Genomic DNA, 16,148 nt, shown 5'->3' on the forward strand with positions numbered 1-16,148 from the left:
AGAGGGGTCCCTAACCGTCCGGCCCGCTCGGCTTCCTGTCCTGTGCCTGATCCTGTCTCGGGACCTGTCCCATCTCCCGACCACGGCCCTCCGGCTTCCTCCGAGGATGAGGACGTTCACTCGGACCGTTCGGAGGAGTTCTAGCCCTCCTCCGGCTCCCCTCCTCCCGCCCGGCGTGGTGTTGCTCTTGGGACTTCTGGGGCCGTCCCTTGGGGGGGGGGTTCTGTCATGGGCCTCTCACTCCACCGGGTTACCACCTTAATTTTCTTCCACTCTGCTCACCACTCTCTCTACTCAGCCTAACTAGCTCCACCTGTCCCTGCTCTGCTCTGCTCTAATTACTCTGCCAGCTGCGCTGCATTACCCACTACCTCTCCCAGTATTTAAGGCCCTGTCTTTCAGCTCTCCGGTGTCAGATCGTCTGCAAAGCTCACACCCGGAACCTGTTTGCTCGCGCTTCTGGCTCACCCTGGTTTTGTGACCCCGGACCTGCCTGTTTTTGGATACTCTTCTGCCTCAGGAGATCCAGACCTGCTTCTGCCATTACGACTCCTGACTACTCTTCAATCCCGGTAACTCTGACCAGCCTTCTGCCTTGCTACTACGTATTTTGGATTTCCCTTGAACTGTACTGCTGCCTGGTTTCATTCCGCCCTGTTGTGTCTGTGTCTCCCCCCCCCAGGACTTCTGGACCACCCACCACCGGCTTCATAGGACGCATCGCTGCCACTGGGGGGGGCACAGACCCAGCGCATTGGACGGGATCCCTGTTACCCCTGGAGCCTTCATTCACTCCCTACTTCCCTTTTCCCTTAAGTTTAATAAACTTTCTGGTGTGACGCAATTGTGGTCCTCTGGTCGTCTGTCTGAACCGTGACAATGGCGCTTGCAACGGCAGGGTTGTGGGTTCGATTCCCATGGAGGGCCAGTATGAAAATGTATTCACTAACTGTAAGTCGCTCTGGATAAGAGTGTCTGCTAAATGACTAAAATGTAAATGTCATTTCAATGTGGCGAATTGGGTAATAGTTGGTTGATATGTTGATCAATGAGATTGCAACCTATTTTCACTGACTTAAAAAGACAGCCAAAAGTTTGCTGAATTCCCAATGCGATATCACTATGATTTCAACAATCTAAAAGCACAACCAAATTCCAATGGAAAATCAATGTCAGATTTTTTTGTTTAGTTGTCACCTAAATGTGTTATCACTGTGCTTTCAACCATTTAAAAGCACAACAAATTTCAAATGGCAATACAATGTCAGTTATTTTATACAGCAACTTAAAGGTGCTACACATAGGATATATATACTTTCTTTGCATTGTAATTTCAAAAAATGTCCATAATATATCTGCAGTAATAGTGGAATGATAGTGTTTCACAGGGAGACTTGTTTTGAATGCAGCCCAGTGCTAGGTGAATTGCAACAGCACTGGGCTGCATTCAAAACAAATATCCCCCTCCCGGCGGAGACTTGTGCTTGAGCCTTTTACCTTTGGATTTGGTCCACCAGCTTCAAACAGCTATAAAAATGATGTTGATTGATGTCACGAACCTGTGGGAGAAATGCATAAACATAGCCTACGTTTCTTAACTTTGTCTGATAATACAAACTAAGCGCAATGCTCATACTGACTCATATGAATAATGCCCCTCAAGAAACACATAGGGTTTACTGGTTTTCTACAAACGCATGTTTTTATTTCAAGAAAAGTTGACATAAACAAACATTTAAAAAATGATTTTCCTACTAGCACTGACTTTGCTGATAGCTACTTTATTGTGGAAAAAATGTACTTGCCATGACAGTGATATGTGGTTGTCTCACCTAGCTATCTTAATATAAATTCACTAATTGTAAGTCACTCTGGATAAGAGCCTCTGCTAAATTACTAAAATGTAAAATGTTGACATCAAATAATACTGTATTTCAATCTACACAGACTCCAGGGGGACGTCACCGAGGGTTGGAGGTCCGGTGGAGCTGATCAGAGGCTCCAGGATGTAGGGGCCCACAGCTGCGACGCTCTCCTCACCAAGGGACTTTGAGGACGTTGGGGACACAGAGGGAAACCTGGAAGGGTCTTTACTGTTGGTATAAGATGTGGTAGACCTGGTCGTGCAGGATGCCAGAGTAGGTGCTCACCGCCACGGTGGTGTCAATGAAGGCATTCCTGCAGGACACACAGACACATGGACAATGCATTAACTGTCAGCCTGCTATCTTGACCTGCTGTTCTGTTCTTTTGTGTGTGCGTGCGTGTGTCTTACTTGGCCTTCTCCTCCAGCTTCATGCCCTTGATGCTGTCCAGCCAGTTGGTGGCGGTGCTGATGGATGTTTCGTAGTAGCTCTTGACGGCGCTGGTCAGCTTTTCCAGGGTTCCCTGCTCTGCATCAGCCTCGGCAACATCAGCCACCGGTTCCTCAGGCGCACCCTCCTCAGCTTGCCTAGGAAGACGGAGGCCCTGAACACCTGGAAGGGGAGGGTTAGGGTTAGAGAGTCAAAATGGTTGGTTGGTTGGTCAGTCTGTCAGTCAGTCAATGTTGCTGCTCGAGGTGCTCTTATTTGCAGTCTGGAGTGTTTAACGTTTCAAATCAAATCACATTTTATTGTTCACATACACATGCTTAGCAGATGTTATTGTGGGTGATGCGAAATGCTAATATGATATGGCAACCTTCTGGGATGCGCACAGTGAGGCTGCAAAAAAGACACCCTGGAACAACACCAGTCTGTCAATCAGTCTGTCAGTCTGTCATTCAGTCAGTCAGGGTCTTGGGTGTGTACTTACTGAGGCCCAGAAGAGTGATGAGCACAGTGATGACCAGAAGCTTGTTCATGATGTCACTCAGATCTGTGTGCAAAGCAAACATCTTGCTGAGGGTCAGATAAATCATGTATCAACTTGTCCACTAGGTGGCATCATTTCCTCCTCCTTTTCAGCTCAGCTCTTAGCCTTATCTCATCTCAGCCTCATCTAATCTCTTATTTTTGATGGCAAACATGTTTCTAACAGGTTTCCAATGACTAAGGTAAGGCTATTCTGAGGTTGGCAATGTTTTTAATGACAATGAAACTAGCATTTTTCGTGGTTTCTGTCACACTATGATGCAGCAGACCACATAGAGATGCAGGATCTTAATTTGACCAGTTTCTCACAGCAGGAAAATAATCCTGGAGAAACAGGAAATGTGAATTATTATGTGGATCATAATTAATGGTCATTTTTGTAGGGGTTGATACATTTTTTGTTAGGACAAATCAAGTCTGAAATGTTAAATTACACGTTTGCGTTTCCTACATCTGTATAGACATGCCATCATTTCTTTAGTTATTCTGTTCAGTTGGAACCCCTCTCAAGACCCTGTACTTGATCTCTCCCAGAGAGCGTTTTGTCCAACAGTCTGGAGACAGACATGTGTAATACCCATCTAATAATGCAACACAACACCTTATAACAGTGATATTATCATGACGTGCACCCTGAAGTAACTACACTAGTAAGAGGTGTTTTATTTATCTCCATGCAGGTGTGTGAACCTAAAGAAGATGGTGAACAGAAAGATGGTGAACCAAAAGCTGGTGAATCAAACAAAGATGGCTGTACTCACTGTTTCTCCTCTCTGTACTGGGTGACAGGAATGAATAGCAAGCAGTAGCTGAGAGCCAGCAGTGAGCTTGCCTGTATATATATGAGTGGGGATGTGTTGACTTGTCGTTCTCCGAGCCAAAGTGCACTCCTCAGAGATAAACACCCACTGTTCAGGTGTTTGTATATGTGATAAAGAAAGTGAGAGAGAGTGTCGACAGGGTCAAAATGGAGATGCTATGGCAGTGACATGTTCATAATGTGTTGATTTAGTATCATTTGAGTTTAGTGTAGGGACATCTGTGTATTTTCTAATCCAGATAGGTGTATTGAAATATAACAAGACAAGTTATCCTGCTTGCTGATTGGTTTTGATTGGGGACTGGTTGATTTCCATTGGTCTTTATTAAGTCAGTAGAGTAACCCATTCATATTATATATTGTGTTCATATTACAACCCCTACCACCACCCCCTTCCACCTACCCCCTCCCATGCCTAAGCACACAGTCCTAAGTCTAGATCACCATTGACACGTTGGTCTGTCTACTACAGGTTCTCACAGACTCCACTGCAGCCAAGTGGTGCTGGTAAACTAGGACAAAGATTCACCAAGTGGTTCTGGTAAACTATAGGTCAATGACTCACTACCAGTGAAAGTTAATGGTGGGGCAGCATGATCTGTTATCACTGAATATCTAATCTGAAGCCCAGTGCTGTAGCTGTGGGCTGTTTAAACTGTATAATTAAAATCTTGAGGTGCATTATGATGAATCTGCCATGGTCTTTTAGCTAAAAACTCCTCCTAATAACCTGTCCTGGCTGTGTGTGTGAGGTTAAGTGATTTTACAATAGAGTATGATTGTACATTTCCAGTATTATGTTACATTTCCCGTGTTAAACTTGATTGGTTTAACGGGGGAGTTCAGTATTTTTGTCCAACTTCATATTAGACGTTTCCTCACCCTGAAGGTGTCTATGGGTCAGGAGAAACTGTAATCGATGCTTCAGTTTTCTTTTAACAGACACTACAAACTCAACAATAAGTTGTGAAATACTGAACTTTGCCTTAATATGTAAAGCCCCTTTTCTTTGTATACTCAATTTAGTGCTGTGTAAACACTCTAGTCACCTGATTCCCTGTCACAACGTCAGGTTGTTTTGTGCCCTGTCAGTATGGATCACACATTGGCACACAGTTCTCTGGTAGGTGGTGGTGATAAACTGATGCACCTAATGTCTTGACATTTGTATGTCACTTTGAGATTTGCTGTAAAATGAAAAGCGTTGACTGAATAGAAGATATTAATATATGTATCAGTTGACATAGCAAGGGAATTGTCAAGGAAGGACAGAGTAATGCAAATGTTCTTAGGTCATCTGTAGCACTAAAGCAAAAACTTCCTGACCATATCCCTTCTCACTGATCATTGGTCGAATGGGGAGGGTCGTGCCCTTGATCATTATACAATCTGTTTGGCACAGAATTAGCTTTTGGAGTGAGATTGAAGTCGAACTCATTAAACGTATTTTAATTGGGGTATGTGTCTTATTTATTTGATTATTAATTTAGGACCTTTATTTAGCCAAGGAGGTTATGAAGAACATATTCAACTACATAGCGACCTGGCAAGAGGGTGCAAGTGAAACAGAGCAGCAACAGCAGACAAAATATTTGCACTCTGTGTTGGACCACCTGTATGCCTGCTGTATTTCTCTCTGGTAGTGGGAAAAACGTGTTGGACTTGTGAGACTCGGTTGCCCAGTTCAGGAAATATATTGTTCTATCCTTCCTCTGTTCTCTACTATTCTGGACTGTACTGTTCTGTACTGTTCTGTACTGTTCTGTACTGTTCTGGACTGTTCTGTTCTGGACTGTTCTTTTCTGTTCTGGACTATTCTGTTCTGTTCTGGACTGTTCTGTTTTTGACAGTTCTGGACAGTTCTGTACTGTTCTGGACTGTTCTGGACTGTTCTGTTCTGGACTGTTCTGTTCTGGACAATTCTGTTCTGGACTGTTCTGTTCTGTACTATTCTGTTCTGTTCTGGACTGTTCTGTACTGTTCTGGACTGTTCTGGACTGTTCTGTTCTGGACAATTCTGTTCTGTTCTGGACTGTTCTGTTCTGGACTGTTCTGTACTATTCTGTTCTGTTCTGGACTGTTCTGTTCTGTTCGGTACTATTCTGTACTGGTCTGTAATGTTCATCATACAACTCTGGGAGATAAGCATGAACATATCCTACATTACACAACTTTGTCTAATAATACAAAACTGAACGAAGTGGTCTCAAGAAACACATAGGGTCTACTGTTTTTTTGTAAATTCATGTTTTTATTTCAAGATAATTTGTTGACATAAAATAATACAGTATTTCAATCTGTTCCAGATGTTCCTGAAGTCTGACGTCAGAGTCATTTGAGTCTACTGCACCACTGGGCACCACTATAATTTGACATGCACTGTGTTTCTGCCCTCCTGGGTTTCCTGTGGTGAAACATTAGGGCTCTTTTCTTCATTCATAATGGTAAGGTTCTGTGTGCTGTCTGAGGTGAGCCTAAAATCCGCATTCCATGTTCCGCTTGTGTTGAGCTTACCAAGTCCGCTACTGTTGTTCTGGCTGTACTGTGTTCTGGAATGCTCAGGAGAACTCTGTGTGTCCGAACAGGGTGGGTAGGGGATATTGGCACAATGTAGTAGAGAATACATGCACCCTGGGTTGGCTGGATGTGATTTGCCAGTTCAGAGTGGTGTGTTAGGGGAGGGTGGCGGAGAGAGTAGGGGCCCACAGCTGTGACGGTCTCCTCACCAAGGGACTTTGAGGATGCAGAGGGAAGCAAGGATTTATATTTACTGTTGGTGTAAGATGTGGTAGACCTGGTCCTGCAGGATGCCAGAGTAGGTGCTCACTGCGGTGGTGGTGTCAATGTAGGCATTCCTGATGGACACATGGACAATAAATTAGTTGTCAGCCTGCTATCTTGACTTGCTGTGCTGTTCTTGTCTGTGTGTGTGTATCTTACTTGGCCTTCTCCTGCAGCTTCAGGCCCTTGATGTTTTCCAGCCAGCCGGTGGCGGTGTTGACGGATGTTTCGTAGTAGTTCTTGATGGCGCTGGCCAGCTTTCCCAGGGTTCCCTGCTCTAATGCGGCAGCGGCCTCGACAACCTCAGCAGCCTCGGCAACATCAGCCACCGGGGCCGGTTCCTCAATCACGGCCTCCTCAGCCGCGCGCTCCTCAGCTACCACTTCTGGAGCCTCACTCTCCTCAGCTTGCCTGGGCAAACGGATGCCCTGAGCACCTGGAAGGGAGGGGAGGGTTAGGGTTAGAGGTTCAAAGTGTGTGTGCCAGTCTACATTTAGCCGGCTCAAAATGGTTGGTTGGTCAGTCTGTCAGTCAGTCAGTCGATGGTGACGCTCCAGGTGGACTTTTTTTCAGTCTGGAGAAGTTTAAACGTTTCAAGAGCCACACCAATATGGCAACCTTCTGGGATGCACAGTGAGGCTGCAAAAAGACACCCTGGAATAACACCAGTCTGTCAGTCAGTCTGTCAGTCAGTCAGGGTCTTGACTGTGTACTTACTGAGGCCCAGAAGTGCTATGAGCACGGTGATGACCAAAATCTTGTTCATGATGTCACTCAGATCTGTGGGCAAAGAAAACATATTGGTGAGGGTCAGACAAATCATGTATCAACATGTCTTTCTGGGATTCTGTCCCACTATGATACAGCAGACAACATATAGACATGCCATTATTTCTTTAGTTACTCTGTACAGTTGGAACCCCTCTCAAGACCCTGTACTTGATCTCTCCCAGAGAGCGTTTTGTCCAACAGTCTGGAGACAGACATGTGTTTACCCGTCTAATAATACAACACAACACCTTGTAACAGTGATATTATCATGACGTGCACCCTGAAGTAGCTACACTAGTAAGAGGTGTTTTCTTTTTCTCCATGCAGGTGTGAGAACCTAAAGATGATGGTGAATCAAACAAAGATGGCTGTACTCACTGTTTCTCCTCTCCGTACTGGGTGACAGGAATGTATAGCAAGCAGTAGCTGAGAGCCAGCGGTGAGCTTGCCTGTATATATATGAGTGGGGATGTGTTGACTTGTCATTCTCCGAGCCAAAGTGCACTCCTCTGTTCAAGTGTTGATGAAGAGAGCGAGAGAGAGTGTAAACAGGGTCAAAGATGGAGATGCTATCCCCACGTCATTTCAACGTGGCGAATTGGGTAATAGTTGGTTGATACGTTGATCAATGAGATTACAACCTATTTTCACTGACTTAAAAAGACAGCCAAAAGTTTGCTGAATTCCCAATGCGATATCACTATGATTTCAACAATCTAAAAGCACAACCAAATTCCAATGGAAAATCAATGTCAGATTTTTTTGTTTAGTTGTCACCTAAATGTGTTATCACTGTGCTTTCAACCATTTAAAAGCACAACAAATTTCAAATGGCAATACAATGTCAGTTATTTTATACAGCAACTTAAAGGTGCTACACATAGGATATATATACTTTTTTTGCATTGTAATAAATAAATAAAATCCATAATATATCTGCAGTAATAGTGGAATGATAGTGTTTCACAGGGAGACTTGTTTTGAATGCAGCCCAGTGCTAGGTGAATTGCAACAGCACTGGGCTGCATTCAAAACAAATATCCCCCTCCTGGCGGAGACTTGCGCTTGAGCCTTTTACCTTTGGATTTGGTCCACCAGCTTCAAACAGCTATAAAAATGATATTTTTGGTTATTGAAAAGATATTTCACAGTGATTTAGATGGTACAATGATTCCCTACATTGTTCAGTGCTTGTTTTCTCACATAAACTGAAATTGAGCAAACAATGTAGAATTTTAGCAACCAGGAAATGACAGAGCGATATCCACTAGATAACACAGCCACAATGTCAGAACAGCTTTTCCAGTTTGACAAAAGATGCCGCTCAGGCGGGAGAAATCAATAGGCGAATATCACAGCCAATCACAACACTGGCGGGTAAGTAATACTGTGAAACACTATCATTCCACTATAACTGCAGATATATTATGTACATTTTCTGAAATTACAATGTAAAAGTAAAACACCAAATCCTATGTGTAGCATATTTAATGTGTTATCACTGTGCTTCATCTAGTAGCACAACCAAATGACCTGGATTGCAGTTGAGATTACATTCAAGTACATGTCGCAAGTGATCAATACCCTTCGAGATTCTGCACAGATTATTATGTGGCCATGGTTGTGTTAATCATTTGAAGGTCGAATAAATACTGTTACATTAGTTTATAAGATAGCCCTAACTTTAGGCTATTTACTGTATTACAAAAGTAATATTGAATTGTGTTTGGTTGACAATGAAACCAAATATCAACATTTAAAGGAGATGTATCTACTGCTTAGATAGTTCCATCTGTGCCACTGAGTCTGGTTTTAATTCCAGTTTGTCCACAAATGTGTAATGGATATGTAGGATTCACTCTCCATTTCAAACAAAAATCTAAGTTATAAATAGGTCATTTAGCAGACGCTCTTATCCAGAGCGACTTACAGGAGCAATTAGGGTTAAGTGCCTTGCTCAAGGGCACATCGACAGGTTTTTCACCTAGTCGGCTCGGGGATTAGAACCAGCGACCTTTCGGTTACTGGCACAACGCTCTTAACCACTAAGCTACCTGCCGCCCCGGACTAAATCAAATCAAACTTTAAATGCACTTTAAATCCAGTTTGATTTGATTTAGTCCTATTCTGTAACTTTGATTTTTTGTTGAGATGGAGACGTGAATCCAACATATTTATTACCTTATAGATTCAATTTTAAATCAACCAAACTTGAAACCCTAGGCCTATATGTATTGTCTATTTTTAGTTGAATCCTGGGCTTAATTAAAACAATAGCTGTTGATGACTTCCCAAATGCTATATAGGCCTAAATAGCATCATTGATGACATATAATTAATCATGTATGGTTACATTTCATTTCCTCTGTTAAACCTATACTTTGGAATGACTTCAATAACAACAATTAATCTATTAAGTGGAGATTTCTCTACAATCATTCTCACGATTGTAAGGTTCTGTATTTGTTTTCTTAGTTCACCTTGTGTTCTTGTACGTAGCCCTGTTTCTTTGTGTTCGTGAACGTAGCCCTGTCTTTCATTTTTGTTCATTGATTTCACCTGTGTTAGTTACTCACCTGGTCTCATCACCTCCTTATTTAGTTCAGTTCTTTCTGTTTGTGCCTTGTGAGGTATTGTTCGTTTTGACTGTACTAAGCCTTTCCTAGCTCGTTTGTGAGAACCAGTTTTAGCCTTCAGTCCTAGTTTTGTTTCACCTGCCTGTTTGCCTGCCTGTGTATGACCATTGCCTGCCTGTGACCACGATTCCTGCCTTCTACGAAGGCATAATAAACACCTGCCGCACTCTGCGTGTGAATCTACACCTTTTTCTCCCTGAGTATTCATTACAACGATAGCACATTGGTAATAGTCAGTGACAAATATCAAAGTCAAGCAGGGCTTGGTTAAAACTCTGAATGGGAAACCAAAGGGATAGCTGTAGATAGATCAACTCTCCAGTAGGAGGTGCTGACCAGCCTATTGTTTTTTTCTGATGGTGGATATTACATTGAAGATCTGACGTTGTTTCAAAGGTACAAATTCAACATATTTTATACAAGGTTTGTCTATGTTGAAAATTGGTTATCATAATGACATAATCCTGTGGTTGAAATTTCACCCTCAAAACAACAGTTTAAGTCACAATACGTTGACAAATTACGTTGAAAACAGTAACTTGTTCATTATTTGTTGATTTAGTGTCAGAGTTTAGTGTGGGGCAATCTGTGTATTTGCCAATCTAGATAGGTGTATTGAAAAGTAACAGAACAAGTTATCCTGCTTGCTGATTGGATTTGATTGGGGACTGATTGATTTTCATTGGTCTTTATTAGGTCAGTAGAGTAACCCATTCATATTACATTTAGTGTTCAGATTACGACCCCCACCACTACCACTACCACCCCCTCCCACCAACCCCCTCCCAGTACGTAAGCCCACACCTCCTTATGTAATGCAACATATCCTAATAAGACAGTCCTAAGTCTAGATTACTATTGACACATTGGTCTGGCTACTACAGGTTCTCACAGACTCCACTGCAGCCAAGTGGTGCTGGTAAACTAGGACAAAGATTCACCAAGTGGTGCTGGTAAACTATAGGTCAATGACACACTACCACTGAAAGTAAAGATGCAGTCTGGGATCTTAAGTACAATACATTTGTAAAATATTGTACAAATTGGATTCATAACATTGACACGTGATTGACTTTCCGACGGAACACTTTATTTTGCCTATACTTTGGTCAAGTAAAGCAGAAACGTACCAGGTTTGTTTAAACTTCATATGCAATTAGTCTATCTTGCAATTGTTTGTTTGTTAGGCCTATACAGTGCCTACAGAAAGTATTCACACACCTTGACTTTTTCCACATTTTGTTATGTTACAGCCTGAATTTAAAACGGATTAAATTTAGATTTTATGTCACTGGCCTACACAATTGTTACTCCTGAACTTATTTAGGCTTGCCATGACCAAGGGGTTGAATACTTAAGACATTTCAGCTATTTATTTGTCAAATGTCTAAAAACATAATTCCACTTTGACATTATGGGGTATTGTGTGTATCTACAATGTTCTCTTGCATTTTGTTAATAGTCTAACTACCGCATATGTATTGAAATGTATTATGCTATGGCAAATAGGGAATGGGCCATTTGGCATGTCGCCCTGCTGTGTGCTCACTACACTGCGCTGTTGTGAGCTGCCAGACTCTGGAGGTGCAGTCAAATTAAAATATGCTAATTGTTTGTGACATCACGATGTCGTCACCATCGACAATAGTTGTCAAATATTGTTGATAGAAGATGCAATCTTAAAATTGCCCAACACTACTGTCAGTATGGATCAAACATTGGCACACAGGTCTCTGGTAGGAGTGGTGGTGGTAAACTGAGGGAACATTTGTAAATCACTTTGAGAGTTGCTGTAAAAAGAAAAGCTTTGACTGAATAGAAGGTCTTAATAAATATATCAGTTGACATAGCATGGGAATGGACAAGGACCGAGTAATGCACATTTTCTTATATCATCTGCAGCAATAAAGCAAAACCTTACTGAGTGACCATATCCCTTCTCACTGATCATTGGTCCAATGGGGAATGTCGTGACACCGGTCCAACCAGTTATGCCCTTGATCATTATCCAATCACACATCCACAGAATTAGCTTTTGGAGTGAGATCAGTGCTTGACTTAAAATAGGTTTCCGTACTCATTTTGGGTGCTGGTACTGTTTATATTTAGGTGCAGGAGCTCCACAATACTTTTGAGCTAATATTCTATAAGAGGAACAGGAGCTCAAGCAGTAGAACATTTGAGGTGCCAGTACTCAGCTCCGATGAGCTCCTGCCCAAGTCAAGCACTGATGAGATTGAAGATCAAACTCATTAAACTAATTTTGGTTGTTGTATGTGTCTTATTTATTAATTTATTAATTGAGAACCTTTGTTTAGCCAATTAGGTTATCGAGAACATACTAAACTATATAGCGACCTGGCAAGAGGGTGCAGTGAAACAGTGCAGCAATAGCATACGTACTGTTCTGGACCATCCTGTTCTGTCTTGCTCTGTTCTGTCCTGTTCTGTTCTCATCTGTCCTGTTCTGTTCTGTTCTGTTCTGTTCTGTTCTGTTCTGTTCTCTTCTCTTCTCTTCTCTTCTCTTCTCTTCTCTTCTCTTCTCTTCTCTTCTCTTCTCTTCTCTTCTCTTCTCTTCTCTTCTCTTCTCTTCTCTTCTCTTCTCTTCTCTTCTCTTCTCTTCTCTTCTCTTCTCTTCTCTTCTCTTCTCTTCTCTTCTCTTCTCTCCTTTCCTGTAGAAAATGACAAGATATCAGTGGGTAGTTTCTGCTACTTACATAAAGAAACACTATTGGTAGTGACATGTATGGTCTGGGATCAGGAAATCTGTTCAATGGCCATCTCAATTATTGATATTTACAAATAGTTTCTTAAAGAATATAACTTGAGCTTAGCACACCCGGCTTTTTCATAACTCCAAATATAACATATTGCTCCATTGGTAACAAACAACAGGAACGTGAACAAGCAATATAGTGTCCAACTATGTTTAAAACTATCATGTGGATGTCATGGACTGTCAGTCCTTGTGTCTAGAGTGCTGTCTATGAATTTATGAATGTAGCCCCATCCCTCAGCTGTACATCAAAACTAGTGACGGGCTACAGTTTTGTTGTGTGTTAAAATCTCAGAATGCAGCTTTAACCACTTGGTACCAAATGGTGCTTGTTTGAATGAAATCCAAAGAAACATATATATATATTATTGTGTATATACCATGTTACCATGTAATTATTAAATAATTAATAATATTAATAATAAATACATAACTGGTCATTTCTTTGCCCTAAAATAAAGTGCTACCATCACTTCTTAATAACTAAACAATTAAGCAGTTTGATCAACATTTTTCACTTGCAGTATCTTTCTTTAAATCTGGTTCATGATATTATTATTCATATGGATGAGTAAAAATGTTTCTGCACCAAATACTCTAATTAAACATAATGCTCAAGTATCAGTCAAGAGTTTCAACTTTCAGATCTTTATTAAACACACACATACACACACACACACAAACTCCTGTTAGAGTATCAAACACGTAGTTATATACATGCACAATGTTAAAGCTCTTGCAAGATGTCAGTCTTCCTATCCACCATGCTTTGACCTTCAATTCCCTTGAATAGTCATGTCTAGGAAAGTGTTGACATAGAAAGCGGGAGGGGATGCGTTTTGCATTGTGCATTTCTCTTCTCAATCACCTTCAGGTATTTCCCCCTTCTACCATTTAATACATGTATCAGAAGCACAGCTATAGCAGAGCCAAGCCCTGTGTGGAAAGGTACAAGCGTGTGGGGTGGTCCGATGCGACGGAGGCTATCCAGGGCTCAATTCTCGGCAGGCAGGACTTTGTCAAGGTAAACCTTGATGGATTTGATGGCCTCGTCCAGGTAGGTGCCGACATGGGGGCGCACGTAGTGTCCGTACAGACCCAGACCGGCCATACGGGCCTTGTCCACCAAGGGTGCTGCTTCCTGGGCCAGACCACTGGACAACACACACACAAAGACAGGAAGGGATGTCAGTAATGTTATAAGTTAACAGCCATCATATGTGTCTCAGACCTGGGTTCAAATACATGTGTATTTGAGTATTTTTTTATTTAAAAAGAAATATCTGTGTATTTGAGTATTCTGAATTACACAGCCCAAAACAAGTACTTTTAATTGAGTATTTGAATGGTTAATTGAGAAAACTGAAACAAATAGTCTTTCAAATTGTATTTCAAAGTATTTCAAATACCTGGGTTAAATGCATGGGAGCGTATTTGAGCCAGTGTATTTGAGAATTTTGTGAAAGTGTATTTCCAACTACTTGTTTTTTCAAATAAAGATGATCTGAATACTTGTTTTGAAATGTAATGGAAATACCTGAAATAGTATTTTAACCATGTTCTGATGTGTCCAGTGGTGAACGTTTAATAGAGAATGGTAAAATATCTAGGTAACATGTTGATAGGCATGAAGCGCCAGTATCTAAGATCCTATAATCATTTGAAGTCCTACTTCAAAGTTATGGACAGATAGACAGTAGAACTGACAGTACATCAGACGGATAGACAGACAAACAAGCAGGACAACAGAAGGACATCGACAGACTGACAGACCGACTCAATGGGATAAGGTAACTCGGGTGAGTCGGGGTGGGGCACTCACGTTCCGATCTTGACAACGCTCTGGAATTTGGGATTGCCCTGCAGCTCCTCGATGTAGTCTTTGGCAGCCTGGCCCTGGCCCATGTTCTCAGTCAAAGGCCCCACAGCAGCCTGAAACTTGCTGTAGGCGTTCAGCAGCCTCTTGTAGAACACAGACTTCATGTCCTCATACTTCTCCACCAGCTCCTTGTCGGGCTCTGGTACCTGACACAGGCACACAGAGACTGGAGGGGAGACAGGGGAAAGATCGTTTTTATTAATTAATTGCACTTGCTTGACTGCTGTTATTGAGTATCTAAAACCACTGGACTAACTTTAGCCACAAAATAGCCCTAATATACTAATACGCTTCGCATAACCAGGCAGTGTGTGTGAGTAAGGTTGATTTTGTGTCTGTGTCTGTGTAATGGAGGTAGTCACAGGGTTTGATCGTTCTCATGATGAGTAAACTTGGCTGTAATAATCAAAGGCCATTTCAACCTGACATCTGAGATCTCTCTTATCTCTGCTGATATTGTAGCAGTGGGGTTCGATGTCCATAGTGTCACTGCTCAATGTGGTCAGCCTATCACCTCCACAAGTCCATCACAGTTCAAAGCCTATCACCTCTCAGATAAGCATGCAACTAACTGCTATACATTCCTGTTGCTGACATGTTCTCTCACTGTCACTGACAGGTTCACAGCTGCAGGTCAAAGGTAGCTATTACCTTCTGTTTTATAAACAGCTGGAATGAACGCTATATATCCATTTTCATAAATGTTGGCAAATTAGCTTTTATTGTTTAAAGACATTATGAAAGAGATTGGTGTGTTTTTCACTATCTAATCATGGCATGGGGTTGTTCAATTGATGGTCTTACCTTGAAGCGCAAGCACGAAGGCTAATGCCAATTTTCCGTTCATCTCTGAAAGAAAAAGACAAACCACATAGGATTTCAATGCAATGCCTGCCTATTTATTAGACAAGAAACCAGACCATTCTGATCAGGCATCAATGAAACTGATAAGCTGTTTAGAACTGATACAAAAGGAAGATGCATCTTAAAATACATGAGTCATTAATTCATTAATTCATTAATTAATTTAAAATGTTAGAGATTACTAGAGCATTGAAATAATGTATCTATAAAAGTTGAGCGAAGACAGAGAAAAATATTACCTCCTTTTGTAGTGGGTGTACAGATCCCAGTGAAATAAATGACACTCTTCTCTGGTGGCTGAGTTGTCTGTAAAGCAGTCTGGACAAGTAGACACCATGATATAGGGAGGACTGTAAATAAACGTCATCTAATGAGTATGCACGCACACAAACACCTACACGAACACACACGCACGCACGCACACACACCCACGCACCCAGACTCACCAGAACCCACTGTACCTATGGGACAAACATCCACACACTCGTTCGCCTACACAAAGTCCATTGCACTTGAGTCCCCTCATATGTATGTCCAGACAAGTGATGCAATGCATCCAGATTATCACTTGATTGGATTCTGAAATCTATTTATGCTGCAATGCACTCTTCTGCATATGTAGGAAAGCGTCAATTCCCCCACAAAAACGTTCACATATCAGTGCATGAAATAGATTTTTGTTTGAATGAATGATCGTGTTAAGCATTATAATTGATTTGCCAGCATTTGTGTGGAACATAAACCAGTATGCTTGACTGCCTCTATG

The 16,148-nt window shown here is 41.7% G+C and overlaps 2 protein-coding genes across 3 annotated transcripts; both read right to left on the reverse strand.

The window, feature by feature from the left end:
* Nucleotides 1-1,670: 1,670 nt before the first annotated feature.
* On the reverse strand, nucleotides 1,671-7,627 carry LOC311125264 (apolipoprotein C-II-like). Of its 2 annotated transcripts, none has more exons than XM_084199313.1 (4): nucleotides 7,606-7,627; nucleotides 2,797-2,859; nucleotides 2,276-2,477; nucleotides 1,671-2,178 (listed from the first exon to the last, which is right to left on the reverse strand). In XM_084199313.1, exons 2-4 carry the CDS (start codon nucleotides 2,843-2,845, stop codon nucleotides 2,091-2,093), a joined length of 339 nt encoding a protein of 112 aa, XP_084055439.1. In that variant the 5' UTR covers nucleotides 2,846-2,859; nucleotides 7,606-7,627; the 3' UTR covers nucleotides 1,671-2,090. The 2 variants fall into 2 exon arrangements, with proteins under 2 accessions (XP_084055439.1, XP_084055438.1); XM_084199312.1 differs by lacking the exon at nucleotides 7,606-7,627 and adding an exon at nucleotides 3,617-3,671.
* A 5,644-nt stretch (nucleotides 7,628-13,271) lies between these two features.
* Nucleotides 13,272-15,714, reverse strand: LOC311125265 (uncharacterized protein). The gene is made up of 4 exons (XM_084199314.1): nucleotides 15,622-15,714; nucleotides 15,323-15,367; nucleotides 14,462-14,684; nucleotides 13,272-13,793 (listed from the first exon to the last, which is right to left on the reverse strand). The coding sequence occupies exons 2-4, from the start codon at nucleotides 15,363-15,365 to the stop codon at nucleotides 13,634-13,636; spliced, it is 426 nt and encodes a 141-aa protein (XP_084055440.1). The 5' UTR covers nucleotides 15,366-15,367; nucleotides 15,622-15,714; the 3' UTR covers nucleotides 13,272-13,633.
* Nucleotides 15,715-16,148: the final 434 nt, after the last annotated feature.

The sequence above is a fragment of the Coregonus lavaretus genome, assembly GCF_964263955.1.
Source record: "Coregonus lavaretus genome assembly, contig: HAP1_SCAFFOLD_2802, whole genome shotgun sequence".
NCBI lineage: Eukaryota > Metazoa > Chordata > Actinopteri > Salmoniformes > Salmonidae > Coregonus > Coregonus lavaretus.